General features: G+C 49.5%; 1 protein-coding gene across 1 annotated transcript; it reads left to right on the top strand.

Annotated features, from left to right (window-relative positions):
• The first annotated feature begins 19 nt into the window (after positions 1 to 19).
• On the top strand, positions 20 to 2,013 carry NDUFA8 (NADH:ubiquinone oxidoreductase subunit A8). The gene is made up of 4 exons (XM_052668852.1): positions 20 to 137; positions 219 to 382; positions 1,120 to 1,285; positions 1,748 to 2,013. Exons 1-4 carry the CDS (start codon positions 87 to 89, stop codon positions 1,883 to 1,885), a joined length of 519 nt encoding a protein of 172 aa, XP_052524812.1. The 5' UTR covers positions 20 to 86; the 3' UTR covers positions 1,886 to 2,013.
• Positions 2,014 to 14,517: the final 12,504 nt, after the last annotated feature.

The following is a 14,517-nucleotide window of genomic DNA, read 5'->3' as shown; positions in this document are numbered from 1 at the left end:
CGCAGGCGCGGTCCCGCCCTCCTAGCGGCGGCGCATGCGCGGTGTCGGCGGGGCGCTGAGGGGAGCTCAAGGAGAGCGGCGCCGCCATGCCCGGCACCGTGGAGGTGCCCTCCCTGGAGGAGCTCGATGTGCAGGAGGTGAGGCAGGGCTGGGCTGGGCTCGACTTCACCGGGCGCCGCTGAGGCGGCCGCTCCTATTGCCGCTTTGTCCCGCTGCAGGTGACGGTCAGCTCGGCCGTGCTGAAGGCCGCGGCCCACCACTACGGCTCGCAGTGCGACCGGCCCAACAAGGAGTTCATGCTGTGCCGCTGGGAGGAGAAGGACCCGCGGAAATGCCTGAGGGAGGGCCGGCAGGTCAACCAGTGCGCGCTCGACTTCTTCAGGTGAGCGCGGGTGCTCAGAGGTGCTGAATCCGCCCTGGAGGCGGGCAGTGGCGCTGAGCGGGGGGCGTCGTGCCTTCTGTGTTACCTGCTTGAAGTTGACCTTGTCCTTTCTCGCTGCTGCAGAGTGCCTTGCTGCTTATAGATGTGTTATGAAATCTGGAAAAGAAGCTGAAATTCCGCGCTGTCACCTGATTCACGTGCACACTACTGTAATAGCTCTGTTAGCTTCAGAATTGAGTTCTTACGACAGAAGTACGGGTGGGGGCATGTGTCAGTGCCAGCGCTGTGTTCCTGGGCTGCCAGCACAGCGCCTGGCTCAGCCTGCTTGGAGCATGTCCTCTACTTTTGTAGTGGGCAGTAATCAGAGCCTTCCTCCTTTCTGAGGTGAAGACATCAAAGTAACTGGGAGTTCTTAGAACACTGTATATTGTATGCTATGTTAGTTAACCAAAGGAACATCACACGTGGGGGAGCTGCATCCTTCTACTTCACAAGAACACCCTCCACAAATTGGTGAAGTTGCTGCTATCCCTGCTTGTAGCCACAGTGATGCAAACTTCTGTGATGCTGGCATTAGGTTCTGTTTAATGGTGTTTCAGATACTGTCTTCTGACAGCCTTAGGTGGGTACGAGGAATTGCAATGAGGAGAATTCAGAAATTGAGGTTTGAATGAGTAAGAGAGGAAAATATTAACTATACCACTTGCCAAAGATTTTCTTTCTGCAATCTCTTACAGGAAGATTAAAGTACACTGTGCAGAGCCATTTACTGAGTACTGGACATGCATTGACTATAGCAACTTGCAGGAGCTCCGTCGATGCCGAAAGCAGCAGGCAGTGTTTGATAACTGTGTGCTAGAGAAGTTGGGCTGGGTGAGACCTGATCTGGGACAGCTCTCTAAGGTAACTGTCTGCCCTTTTGATTGGGTAATCAGATTCCTCTTTTCCTTCCTACATGCAGTTTTTTTGACCTGGTGTCAAACTTTTCTTCCGTCTTAGAAGGTGGTACACGAACTCAGCACTGGAAGCTTGCAGACTTTACCAGAAATCAAGACTCTTTCAGCATTCTCTAGCGTTCCTGGAAGACCTGCACTTTGCTCATGCTTCTCCACCTAATTTACTTTTATCTAATGCAGAGATCCTTGCTTTAGCAGTGAAGCTCGCACGTTTGTGGACCTGTGACATAGTTATGTATAAAATGCCCTTCACTACCTTTTTTTTTTTTTTTTTTTTAATCACTGGAGGTAGGAGTCTTTCATCCAATCCATGCTGCATCCTTAGCGTGATCTGCTGGTGCTTCCCTTAACCTGACTTTTCTGTTAAACGCCATAGGAAGTTGCATAATTCTTTACTTTTTCTTTATAGGTCACAAAAGTGAAGACAGACCGACCTATCCCTGAGAATGCCTATCATTCTAGACCTAGGCCAGAGCCCAATCCACCTGTTGAAGGAGAGCTGAAGCCTTCTCCATTTGGCAGTAGGCTTTTTTTCTGGACGTGGTAAAGTGGGCAGACTGTGCCATAACTGAAATGCAAAGGTACATTGATTGCAAATGTAAATTGTCCAGTACATGTTGAGTATGACTTTAACTTTCATGATTAAAGATTTAAAAAAAAAAAAAAGTTATGTGACTTAGCAGACTTTCTTTAAACATACATGTCTGTATTTCTTAGCTGCTATGATGTGTGAGTATCTCCACTTTGCTCTGTGTTCTCTGTATCCCACAGTCCTGGGGGCCATCTTAATGCCAGCTGTGATGGTTGCTCGATGGTGGCTGCCAGCCCATGTCTGAGATGTGTATAAATATAGTTTACATCTTTGCTGCTTCAAGTGATCAAAAAACAGTGTGAGAACCCTGTCATTTGCATCAAGTAGACTTGGAAAGCTAACAAGACATTAATGTCTTCCTGTACAATCTTGCAACCAGTAATTGTGCAGATTTTTACCCCTACCCTGTCTAGGAGCAAGCTTTTAGTCTGAGTTGGTGGCTCTGGTGGGTGTGAGATCAGCACTGCTTTCGATAACAGGATCCTTCTCATTACCAGCTACTTAAACCTCATGCCAGGTTTGTTGGTTACTTTTGTTTATTTTTGTTAATGGGGAATGCAAACTACTTCATCAGCAAATCACAGTGAATCAACTCCTTTAAGAAAGGCTGTCTTCTAAAGGACCTTGTTCTGTTAAGCGGTTTAAGAAGGTCCCTCATCTTCTGATGAAGGGCCTGGCAGGGGCTTGGGCAGCGTTGTCTCACTGATTCCTTCTGATAGAGGAGTATGGCAGCTTTCTCCAGCTAACTTTTCTGCAGTATCCAATCTTATATTTCATCAGTCTAGTCTTTCCCGTGCTCTTCTCCTCCAATGACAAGAACCGTATCACAAAGGTCAGAAAAAACAAATGGACTTGTCTTCATAAAGCTGTGTGCAGTTCAGTTTGACCTGGGCCAGATTGTGTAGTCTGAACCACAGCAAAGACTTGAATAGTACTTTACTCCTTGAGTAGGCTAACAGTGAAATCGGGACCTGAAGATTTAATATCTCCTTGTTTGGGGTAGGATTAAGCTTAATGTGTCTGTAGCTGAAGCATGGATCCACGGAGCTAGAGGAAAAATTATATAAGCTTTATCTAAAAATAGCTTGTGTATGGTGTGCCTGATGGATTCCTGCTGGTTTCTATTTGGGTATGTAGACTGAGACTCAGAAGGCAGGTGCTGTGGCATACATGTTTGCATTTTAATGTACATATCATGCTGTCTTAACATCTATGTGTCTAAACCTTTGCAGTTTTTCCTTACAGGTGACTGCCATTATTTCAGAGCAGCCATATATTACTGAAGAAAAATAACTTCTTTTCCCCAGAGACTGAAATTAGAGGAAATTTGAGGTCTAATTGCATTGATCTGTAGTGTCATCAAGTAGAAGATGCATGTTCCTGTGATGTTAACATGTACTGCATCTAATCTTGTTGACCCATTCCATTACTTGGGCAACCTTACAAAAATATATTTTATATATTAGCAAGACATAGTAAGTAATAGCTTTAAATTGTCAGCATACTGTATGAAACATTTTGGAACTGAACATTTGCTTTTGAGTGGACATCCTGTAGTCAGCTCCTGATCATAGTTAGAGGTGTAGGTGTTTTTTTTTTCCCTGTTAAATTCATTCTGAAAAGAATGACATTGGTAAGTAGGTGGGGGGGATGTGTTTAAAAATCCCATGCTTACATTGGCTAGTACTGTACGGGGGGGGAAGTACTGTAAGTGGGGGAAAAAAGATTTAAGCTGTAACCCCAACAGTTTAAGTCTAGGCATCCCTCCTGCCAGCTGAATCTCCTATGTTTTGGATTGCAGGCTGTTGATCCTGTAGTTATGTGTTGGCCTTGTTTAAAAGACAGAATTAACTGCTTTCTTAGATTCCCAGTTGAGTTTCATGCAGGAGTGGGAAGGTGAATTTACAAAGAGTACAGCAGAGGAGGATAATGAAGTGATCGTAAAGTCAAGTGCAATTCAGCTGCACTGTGGGCACTTCTTCCATTAACTTCTTTGAGGTAATTAGTTCATGGATTTTATCTCTTAGCTGAATCTCTGCAAAAAGTCTTGCCAGAGGTCTGTTTCTTGGTGCTTTGGACAGTGCCTGCATGTAGCTATTTCTGTTGAGAGTTGTTGTGTGGCTTTACTCAAATGTAGATTGTCCCTTTGGAGCTGTAATGTTTTTTTGGAAACTTTAGAACAAGTGAATGTCAGGATTGAGTAAAGACCATAAAACTGTTTTTGAGGAATGTATTGTGACGTTTTTTTGGCAGATGGAGAGCAAATGCACGCAGATTCAATGCAGATATTTTACTGGCAATGTGAGAAATGTTATTTGTTATGCTGTAGGCTCTAAGCTCTGCCAGAGCTTTTAATCGTGTGTGAAATTAATAGAACTTCAAGCCAAAGTGATGGCAGTCTGCCCCGTGCCGTGATCTGCATTGGGCAGAAAGCAGTCCCATTCAGTGTGGATGGAAAGAGAAAAATCCTGGTGCAATTTCTAGTCTTTGTAAGGGAGGGGTGTGCTTACTGTGAGGTACCAGCATCACGACATTGTTCCAAAGGGAAAGCACCCTGCAAGGTATGTCTGGCAGCTTGGTATCCCTGCTTCCACATGGTTCTGCTCCTTTCCCAGGGTGGAAGAGCTGGAGATGTTTTGGTAGCAGGAATGAGGGGAGTGCAGCAATAAGACCCTCTTGGCTTACAGCCACCAAACTGTTCATCTGAGAAAGCAGTGGGAAGGAATTGATTTTTAATAATCTCTCCTGCCTGTTTAATAATTCTATTGTGTGTCACTCATTCTTCTTAAAACAAAAAGACAACAAACAGACTTCTAGGATTCAATTTAGGTTGAACTAGCCTCAGACATTTGTGAGCTTGAGATTTGCTAGGACAAAAGCCTTTCATGTATTATTCCTCTGGCTTCTGTTGTTTCTACAATGGAGCCATGATAGCTGAGGAATTTTCTCTTTTGCCCATTCATAAGTAGAGAAAATGCTTCAAAGGTTTTGAAGAATCTTTATCATCAGAATAAGGATATTTCTGTGAAAGCAGAGAGCAAACTGGGAGTTTACAGTAACTTTGTTTTTTGAAGGCTTGCTGCTGCACTAAATGTTTTGAAAGTAGAATCCATCTGGATACTAATAAGAGATTTAAGACTCCCTCTTGTGGCTGCTTCAAGCTGATCTTTGAGTATTTGTATGGAGATCTTGTTATCATGGAAGTCCTAAGGCTAGCTCAGTGTTGCTGATAGTAACTTCATTAAATATTCTTTTTGTTACAAAATTCACTTAAGCATTGCTTCAACTATCTTTTTTTTTTTTTTTTCTTCACATAGAAGAAAAACTCATTCCTGAATTGAGTGTGAAGCAAGAAGAGGAAGGAAAATGATGTTGAAAAAGTTGTGATTGCGTCAATTATGTTTGATACAAGTTAAGGATATTAAGACAGCCAAAGTAGACAGAGGTTGAGAAATTTCAGTGTGATTTAATTGCTCCTCTGAATCCAGAGAAGGAGGGAGCCTGGTGCTGCAGAGAGCAGGATGGTGCACAGTTCTGAACCTGCTGGGCCAGTGCTGGTGGTGGTGACAGTCAAACACAGGAAGCAGATTGGCTGCAGTATTGAAGTTCATGTAAAAACACATCATTTGCTCTATTAAAGGTAGATGTGACCTTAGCAAACGGTCTTGTAAAAGTGTTGGCAAGCCTAACGTGTGCATTGGTGCAGGTTCCTCTTATGTGTGATGTCTGTGTTTGATGACAGCAGTGCTGTGTGTTCTGAGCCTGCTGGCTGTGTGGGAGCTGCTCCAGGCTATTGCAGGGCTGGGACACAAGCAGAAACTGCTGGAAGTGAAGAGTTGCTTTATTTGACTGGATCCAGGAATAAGAGGACTGAAAGCAAAACAAGAAGAGCGTTTAATAGGAGAAAAGCCTTTCTATCTTGCCTGCATCCCAGGCATCTCCTTGTTCCTGCTGCCCTCACTGCCTAGGAAATAGCTTAGGTCACGTTTGTCAGCATCTGTCTATTGCAGATGCTCAAACAAAAGGATTCAGACCTGCGTGTTCTTGTATTCTTGGCTGGACTGGCAAATGCGAATGGATAAAGCGAGTGTTTTGTTAACACTGTTCTGCAGCACAAAATAGCAAACAGCTTTTTCTGTTTTGGTAGGGTTTAAATTAATTTCTCCCTTCTCATCAGTGGAATTGAGGACTGGGAAAAATGGCCATGCCTGTTGCTTTGTTAAGCTTGGCTTTGGCTCTGATTCTGGCACCAAGACAGGAAATAAAATACAGGGGAAGGGGAGCTTTCTAAAAAAGCTGTGGGTCTGCTCCCAAGTTGGTAGGTTAAAGCTTACAAAACTGACTCTGAGGCATTGCTCTAACGTTTGTAAGATCAGCATGGCAGCTCTGTTAAGGACCATGAGTCACCATGATGGTGGTTCAGTTCTTTATGAGCAGTAGTGCAAGCTTCTGCTTCCATGCGATCAGGGGCTAGAATTTAAATGGAGTCAGAATTACCTCTTTGATTAGAGCACTGTCTGACCTCTGCTTTGTTCTTGCTGCCCGCTTACAGCTGTGCCAAGTGGAACGTGACCTGTCTTTGTCTGAGAGAAAAGGACTGGACGGAGCCCTTCAGCATCAGCCACAGCAACTAATCACTCCCCAGCCACTCTCTGGGCTGCCGTGCAGCCGGGCAGAGACCAGGCTCCTGCGGGACACAGTCAGGTGTGGCCCAACTTGGCTGTCGTTTCCAGGAAGCTGCTGACAGCAGGCCTGACCCTGGCCATGTGCACGCAGCGGGAGGCTCTGCCTGTCCCCAGGCGCGGCCTCAGGCGCTCGTGGCAAGCCTGCGCTCCAGGCTAAACAGAGGAAGGTGAGGGTCAGCAGCAGAGAGCTCTGCCCAAGACTCAGGAAGCACATTTTGGCAGAGGAAAGAAATACAATACAAGCAGGGAGGGAAACTCAGCTTCCATCCAACCCCCTCCAAGAAGCTTTTGGCTCCCTACAGCTGCCAAGTCTTTACTATCAGTTATTGTGCTCTTTTATTGTTACAGGCTCTTGTGTTTGTTTTCTGCTTTTACACCAGTGTGCTGCAAAGGGGAAAGAACGGAACGATCTGGGAGCAGTGTGGGCTGGAGGGCAGAGCCCTGCGCAGGGGACAGGCAGCCCAGCTGCCCCTCCTGCCTGCTGCTGTCTCCTGTGTGGCCTTAGGGCACGGCACGTCCCTTCCCTCTCTGCTCTGGGTGGTTCCACCTGGCACAGAGCTCTCTGCTTGTTTACCATCTTTGTCCTTGTAAAGTGCCTTGCAGGGGTATTGAGCAAAGTTGCGTTTGGCCAGGACAGGCACAAACCCTGCTCACTGCTCTCCTTCCCCAGAGTTAGCAAAAGGGTCTGTGCACAGCTCTACCCTCCTCGCTTAGCCCTGCAACTGATAAACCTCTTAGCTCTGCAGGTGCTGCCTGCACTGGCAGGGAACAGAGATGTCCCTGGTAGAGAAACTGGAGGTGAGAAGTGGTACCCTGAGCACAGAGTGCATTTTGAGCAGTCCTGGAAGAGTGTTTCCCTGTGCTGAACAGTGCGGATCTCTATCTTACAGTGTTTGTAAGGGTAAAAGCCAGCTTTCAGATCTGAACAGTTCTTGCAGTGGTGTAATATGTGGGAATGTGTGCAGGGAGCCCAGGAACCAGAGGAATTATTTTGCAGAAGTGGAAGTCCCCAGGGCATGTGTAGTACCAGTGCTCAGTGCTTGTCCTTGCAAACCCTTTTCTGCTCCCCATCATCACTTGCTTAGCGCCTTTGTTTCTTCCAACCATGAGTGAAACCAGTTGTGTTAAGGGCATGACATAATTATAGTCTGGGAATTCCGCTGGAGAAATCCTTTTGAAGATTTACTAGTCTGGCTAATTACGATAAAACTATGAAGGTGCTGTACTCTAAATTATTAACAGTTAATAAGTGGAGATTTCTGCTTGCTTGTATTTCTTGCTGCAAAACAGAACAGACCAATTCTGGCTGCGTCAGTAGCATTTTCTTTTAGGAACGTCTGCCAGAGGTATGCTAAGCACACTCACGACACAACTGTCCATCTCTGGTGGTGGTAGCAGATCACTGAACTAGAAATGTAAGTCTTCCTTTCTTCTTCTCATGTTTGCTGCTATTCTGTCTTATTTGTGCTTGAGCAGTGACAACAGCCTGGAGGATTTATTTGCTGTATGTTGACATTTTCATTTTCTGATGTACATCCTTACATTACCCTGTGGAATTCAGGCCCTGTCAACCATAGACTAATAGCTTAGGGAGCAACAGCCTTAGTAGAAAACTCCCATCCCACACTCCTTCCTTCCCTAAATATTTGCATTACGAATGTGCTTTAAGGTTCTAATTTTGATTATTTACTTCTACATTTACCTCCTTTTTCCTGTTATTGTCCTTAAAAATACTTGCTCTCTGTGCCAGCATCTTTGTCACATATAGAGAGGTGCGCTGTGCCGTCTGTAATAAACCAAGTGGCTCTGGCCTGTTCTCTGCCTGTTCCACCTCCTGGTGCATCAGGATGCTTGAGATGCTCAGGAGCAGCAGAGAACCTCCAGCCCTGGCTTTTTTCAGGCGCTGCTGCCCGGTGCATCCCTGGGGGAAGGCTCAAGCCCAGGCACTCCGAGTGCATGGTGCTGTGGAGGATGGTGGCTGCCACAGCCCTGGTGCTGCTGGGTGCTGGCGCCGGGCTGAGTGCAATGGTGAGCTGTGGGTGGCTGGGCAAAGTGCTGCAGAACAAAACTGAATTGAAGTGATTCTTTCCCTCTCCTCCTGGCCTGTGAGGAAATCTTTTTCCATTTACTATAGAACATGGTCCTTAATAGTGCTGAAGTGTTCTACGTATTTTAAATAAACATGAGTGGATTTGAGCCCAGGAGGACATGAAAGAATGCAGCGTTTGCAGGGTACCGGCCCGGCACACATGTCAGCAATTTGGCTGCCTTGTGTACTTTGGCTTTTAAAAAAGCATTTTAAAGTAAACAAATGAAGGAAAATCTGGCAGCTGGATTTCAAAGTAAATTGCTTTCAGCTGATGGACCCCGTTTCCAGCTCGCTTGGGTAGGACTGAGCCCTACGCAAGAAGAAGCAGCGGCCAAGGAGGAGAGCGGAGGCGGGAGGGAGAACAAAAGCAGGGAAATTCTGTGGATTTAATTCTTCCATTTCCTTCCTTTGCACCAAACACTCCCAGCTTGTTACTGCCTTGCTGTTGGCCAGACAGGTCAGTACTTCAGGCAGCGAATTGTGCTCCGTTGTGCCCCAGCCCCTGCACCGCTGCGCCTTGCTGCTTCTTCCAGCATGGCTGTGCCCCTCGGTGCTGGTGCCGCTGCTGTCCCCACGTCCCCTCTGCAGGCACTGGGCCCTGCCCTGGCATCGCCCACCAGGGGAAGCAGGGCTGGAAGCAGCAGAGATAACACAGGGCTCAGGAGCACAGGCTGAGGAGGGGCCTCCGGAAGGGACTGCTGTGGCCCTGAAGGAGGAGACTCAGCACATGCTGACAGATAATAACGAGGTCTCAGGCTGGACAAAATGGGGAGGTTATTGAGGTCGCGCTTTGGCTCAGCGCTGGACTCCTTCTGCTTTGACTCACGTTTCCTCAAGTTTATAAAACTTTCTGTGGGTTCGTTCGGTGGAAAGGGCAGAGGAAACCAGGGGGTCTGCAATGGTGATGGAGCAGGGCTGGGGAGGGCTGCTGTGAGCACACATAGCACTGCAGTGCCCTGCAGCACCCCGGGGCCGGGCTGCCTGCTGTCCCTGAGCCGTGTGGGAGCGGCCCTGCTGCTCGTGGCCCCGCACAGCTCTGTGCCGTGCTCCCTACAGTGCCAACATTCATCAGGACAGCTTGCTCTGGTGGCTTTCCTCCTCGTAACTCAGCAAATGAACTCTTCTGTGGCCAAGGTGCCACCAGCTGTAACATGTGAAGGGAAAAAGTGGCAAACCCTGGGTGAGAGAAACGCTGAGAGAAAATGGCGGCCAGGCTGAGGCGGCGCCTTCCACACACAGCCCTGAGCGCAGCCTGGAGTGCCATGCAGGGCCTGCCTTCTTCAGCCCAGGTGGCCTCTGGTACTGCTGTTGGGAGCGGGCTGGCAGTGCCCCCACACACATGCTGGCACCCGTGGGCTCGCCGGGGAGTTCCTGGTACTTCTTAATGCCTGGGAAGGCCTTTCTGAGGAAGCCCCTGGATGGGCTGCTGAGAATGCGGCCCTGCCATGACAGCACTGAAAGCTGCAGGAAAGCGTGGCAGGGGGGTTGGACTCGATGATCTCTGGAGGTCCCTTCCAACCCCTACAATTCTGTGATTCTGTGGAAGAGGCTGCAGGACACAGTGCAACGGCATCTGCTGGCTTCTGTAACTGCTTTTGGCCTCAGGTAAGCAAAAAGATTGGGGAGGGGGGGGGAGGGGAAGGGGATGTGGGGGGTTTGCAGCCTATGGGGGCTGCCAGCTCCTTGTCCCTCGCTGAGGGCACAGGTGGAGAGTTGGGCAGGCCCCTGTGCCTCCCCTGGGGTTGGGGGGAGAGGCTGCAATGGTAACACTGTGGGACGTGCAGCGCCAGTGCTGAGTGACTTGGGGGTGTGGGGCTGGGGGCTGCAGCCATGTGAGGCCTGTGGGGAAGGGGTAATGTGGAGGATTTGTTGTTGTGGAGAAGGGCTGTAGGTGGGTAATGCTCCAGCCTACGTTCAGAAGAACGAAAACAACCACTGGCAAAGACAGTTGCTGTGGATGTCCCTGTGATTAACTGGAAGAATATGTAAATGTATATAACAGTTACCATAGCTACTGGAGGCATTGCACTGGGGTGGGGGAAGGCAGAGTCCCCAGCCCAGGTCAGGATTTGCATTCACAGCACAACAGCACCCAGCACCCCATGAGGCTGGCACAGAGCAGCTGGGCCGTTCTCACCTTGTGCCACCATGCCACAGTATTTTCCCATGGGGCCACAGCCCCTTGCTATTGACTTGAGCACTTCTTAGGTCCTCAGGGCAGAAAGAACCCTGAGAAAGTGACAAACCTCAGGCACCATGCTGCTGTACAGCAGCACAAAGCTGGGAGCCCCTGTGTGCCAACTTGCACACAGGTGCACCAAGTAATCAGGTGACCCAGCCCCACAGCTCATTGCTGGCTGATCCTATAAAACTGAGAAGGAAAAGGGGCTCTACTTGTGTGGAACCCACAGAACTGCCTTGCCTGCTACAGGTGCTGGTGAGTGCCCCTGTTGTGTTGTATTGTGTTGTGTTGCATTGCTTACTCACGTGGCTGCTGTGAGCCCCAAGACAAAGGGGCTTCCACCCACCCACAGGTATTTGCTTGTGCCTCTGTGAGCCCTAGGGTTTGCTGGGTGGTCACAGCTGGAGGGTGAGTGAAGCCTGTAGACTTGCACCTTAATCCAAGAGCTCCAGGCTGACAGCCCTGCTGCCTGCACTGCTCCTGGCTCTGGGGGACAGCAGAGCTGGGGGGATCCCAAAGGATGGGGGGACCTCAGGTTCCACCGCCTGCCCAGGTGCTCCGTGGCCGTTACAAATGACAGGCGTGCGCAGCCAGGCTCTCATGTCTGCTATTTTCTCATAATTTAAGAGCCTTCCTCACATTAATCTTTTTATTTTTATTTTGACAAATGTATGTTTCCAGGAAGTTGCTGAGGTCAAAGCAGCATCTGTTGCTCGTTATTTTGGGGGATGCAGAGGGTCTTTGTGAGGGTTTCCAAAGCAACAATGAATTAAGTGGTTTGTAAAGCAGAGAGCAGGAATGAGGAGAGGGCTGGGGCTTCCCGAAAGGCAGCTGAAGATGCTGATGAAAATCAGATCAGCTTGCCTGTATTTTCTTGGAAACTTGATCTATTTTTCTTGTACAACTGTCAGCCTGACTCCTGTATTTCAAGCTCTTGGCAGGAGCCAGCTCTGCGTTTTGGCACTGGGATTAGTGTGGCCGTAGTCGGGTGTGCGCTCCCTGGCCTGCACCATCTGCCATTTGCTGGCCAGGGGCACACGCGTGGCAGAAGCCGTGGTCTGCTGCGAGGGAAAGTGACAAGTGAGGGCCCAGGGACCGGCATGTCCTGCTGTGGTGCCGGCTGTGGACATGGGCAGGGACCCCTAGGATAACATCCCGGCACTTTTCTCCTGAAACCAGTCTTGGGGCTGAGCTCACACCTTGAAATGCCCCACATTCCTCCAGGGTGCTGCTCCAGCTGCCTGCCCTCAATCACCAAAACCAGCTGAGAAGTCAGTGCAGGGTCAGTCCTGTGGCCAGGGCTCCCATGTGGGGCTGGTGTAGTGTCAGAAGCAGCTTTTTTTCTTGCAAAACAACACAAGGAGGGTCTGGTGCCAAGGCGAAGGCTGCCGAGGAGCCCAGGAGATTTATTGCTGAGGAAATACTTTCTCCAGCGATGGCTGACGGTCACAGCAGGAACAATGGGAGATTCGCAACGTGAACAAAGCTGATTTCGTTCTTCTTTTTATCAATGCATTTTCCTTGCGGAGCCTCCCTTCCTGGAAGTGGGAGATGCAGCTTCCCCCGCGCTCTGGCTGTGTAATCAGCAGGAATGGCAATATCCTGGCTGGGAAGCGAGCTGTGAAATGCTGTCACCCATGCTGATTTATGAGCCCGGGGTAGCGCAAGCTGTGGCAGCGGTCAGCAGCAGGGTTGGCTCAGGGACAAAGTGCCAGGGCGCGTGCAATATCCACATATTCTTTCTCCTCCTCGCCGCATCCCCGGGGAGCCCACAAGGGGAAGTTAATGGATTAGACACACACGTTCTGTTTTATTTTATTTTTTTATTGCCCCTGTCTTTCCAAACGCCTTTAGCAGACGTGCGATGACAATGGGGCCGGACAGGCGTGGGGTCAGCAGCCTGCCTGCAGGAGGTCAGCACGCTGTGTGCCGGCAATGGGCACCGATGGTCCTGGGTGGAGGGGGGGGGTCTGCGTGGGGTGGCCCTGCAGCCCAGGCCATGCGGTGCCCACTGGCTGGGCAGCACTGCACGATCCATCCTGCGCCTCCTGCGCCGCACCGTGCAGTCATCACCCAGCATCGGGAATATGAAATGATTATTCCAAATGATCAGATTTTAATTATGCAACACAGAGGATGATTATTGTATGCCAAATTGGTGCCGAGTGCTTAGTTATGTATATGCCAAATTTAGTCTATACTATTATACCCAGTGGGTGGCCGTAGACAATCAGGAAGTAATTAGTTTTGCTGGAGGTTGTTCGCTTGCCTGGTTCGCTGTGCTGTCTGGGGAGCGTCTTGCTGCGCTTCGTGAATACCGCGGGCTTTGAGTTCAATACCATCTTTTTGTGACAAGCTAATAAGCTGTCTGCATGGCGGCCTGTAATTAGCGCTGTCGATATTCATTTGGAAACGGAGCCTGTGCGCAGCGGCTCTGCCGATGGCGCTTCCCTTTGTTGAGGCTCTGGTCCCACCTCGCCTCCCAGGGACACGTGCCGGGCACGTTGGTTGTGCAGTGAGGGCAGCCCACGGTGCCACCTGCCGTGTTCCGAGGGTCCGTGCTCACCTCTGGGGTCCCGTCGGTAGAACCACCCGTGGCTGGGGCTGCGTTGGTGGGGAGGGGCTGACATTGGAATGTGGTGGTGCCGACCGTGGGCAGCGTTCTGTGCTGAGGGGCCCCGGATGCCTTCAGAACCGACCAGGGGCTGCCAGGCAGGAATTGCCTGACTATGGAGCAACTTTTACCTCTGTTACACAAAGGAAACTTTCCTTCTCTTTTTGTCAGAGATGCTCACTCCATTGAAATGATTGGCATACTGGAGAGCTGAGAAACTAAATTGTTTATACACTAATGAATAGAAGCTTGATTGCAAGATCCTGTTTGGAAAATTATAGTGCTGAATTGAAGCCGTACAATTACATCCAAAATGCTGCATATTCATTTCATCTGCTTTGCATAGAGATTAACAAGCGAGCCCTAAAGCAGACTCTGAAATTAAAGCTAACACCAGATTTAGTCACAGGTTACAAACTAAATAGCATTGTTTGATGGATATGAATCTTTACCACCTGCCTGCCTGATGATTGCTAGCAGCTTACCAGACAGCAGAGGAAAAACTTTCTTCCCATGCAGGAAGCACAATAAGCATGGAGCTGGACATGCCCCCCCGGGCAGATGGCTGCTTGCTTCCCTCCCCTGGGAAGGGCACCTCTGGCCTCTTCTGCTGGAGGATGCAGCCCCTCCAGGTTTGCAGGACCAGGGATGTGGTGCTGCAGGTTCCTGTCCCCACCTTGATCCCACCCCTGCAGCCCTCCTTCCCTGTGTGCCCAGGCTGAGCTTGGTTTGTGGGCCAGAGTTTGGTTTGGAAGCAGAAACTGGGGAATGAAAAAGGGCAATGTGTGCACTGGGGGCTGCCCTGTCCCATCCCAGAGCCCAGACCTCTTAGGGCGGGCTGCAGTTGGGGGCTGTGGGGCAGTGTTGGTGCTGTGTGCTGGCAGGGGATGCTTTGGAAATGGTCCCCATTACTGGTGAGGAACCTGGTACCCACGTGGCAGTGTGTGGTGACATGAGACCTCTTGGCACTGTGAGGGCGAGCAGCTGGGACTCACAATTGCACTGTGGTTGTGACAG

This window comes from Tympanuchus pallidicinctus, unplaced genomic scaffold (genome assembly GCF_026119805.1).
Source record: "Tympanuchus pallidicinctus isolate F22 unplaced genomic scaffold, pur_lepc_1.0 scaffold8, whole genome shotgun sequence".
NCBI lineage: Eukaryota > Metazoa > Chordata > Aves > Galliformes > Phasianidae > Tympanuchus > Tympanuchus pallidicinctus.
The sequence above is the reverse complement of the archived record's forward strand: the minus strand, read 5'-3'. Positions and strand labels throughout refer to the sequence as shown.

Excerpts from the sequence above, each read along its gene's own strand:
- NDUFA8 (XM_052668852.1), top strand. The coding sequence starts at position 87 with ATGCCCGGCACCGTGGAGGTGCCCTCCCTGGAGGAGCTCGATGTGCAG. Across the intron at positions 383-1,119 it reads TGCGCGCTCGACTTCTTCAG|GAAGATTAAAGTACACTGTG; the intron begins GTGAGCGCGGGT and ends AATCTCTTACAG. Across the intron at positions 1,286-1,747 it reads ATCTGGGACAGCTCTCTAAG|GTCACAAAAGTGAAGACAGA; the intron begins GTAACTGTCTGC and ends TTTTCTTTATAG.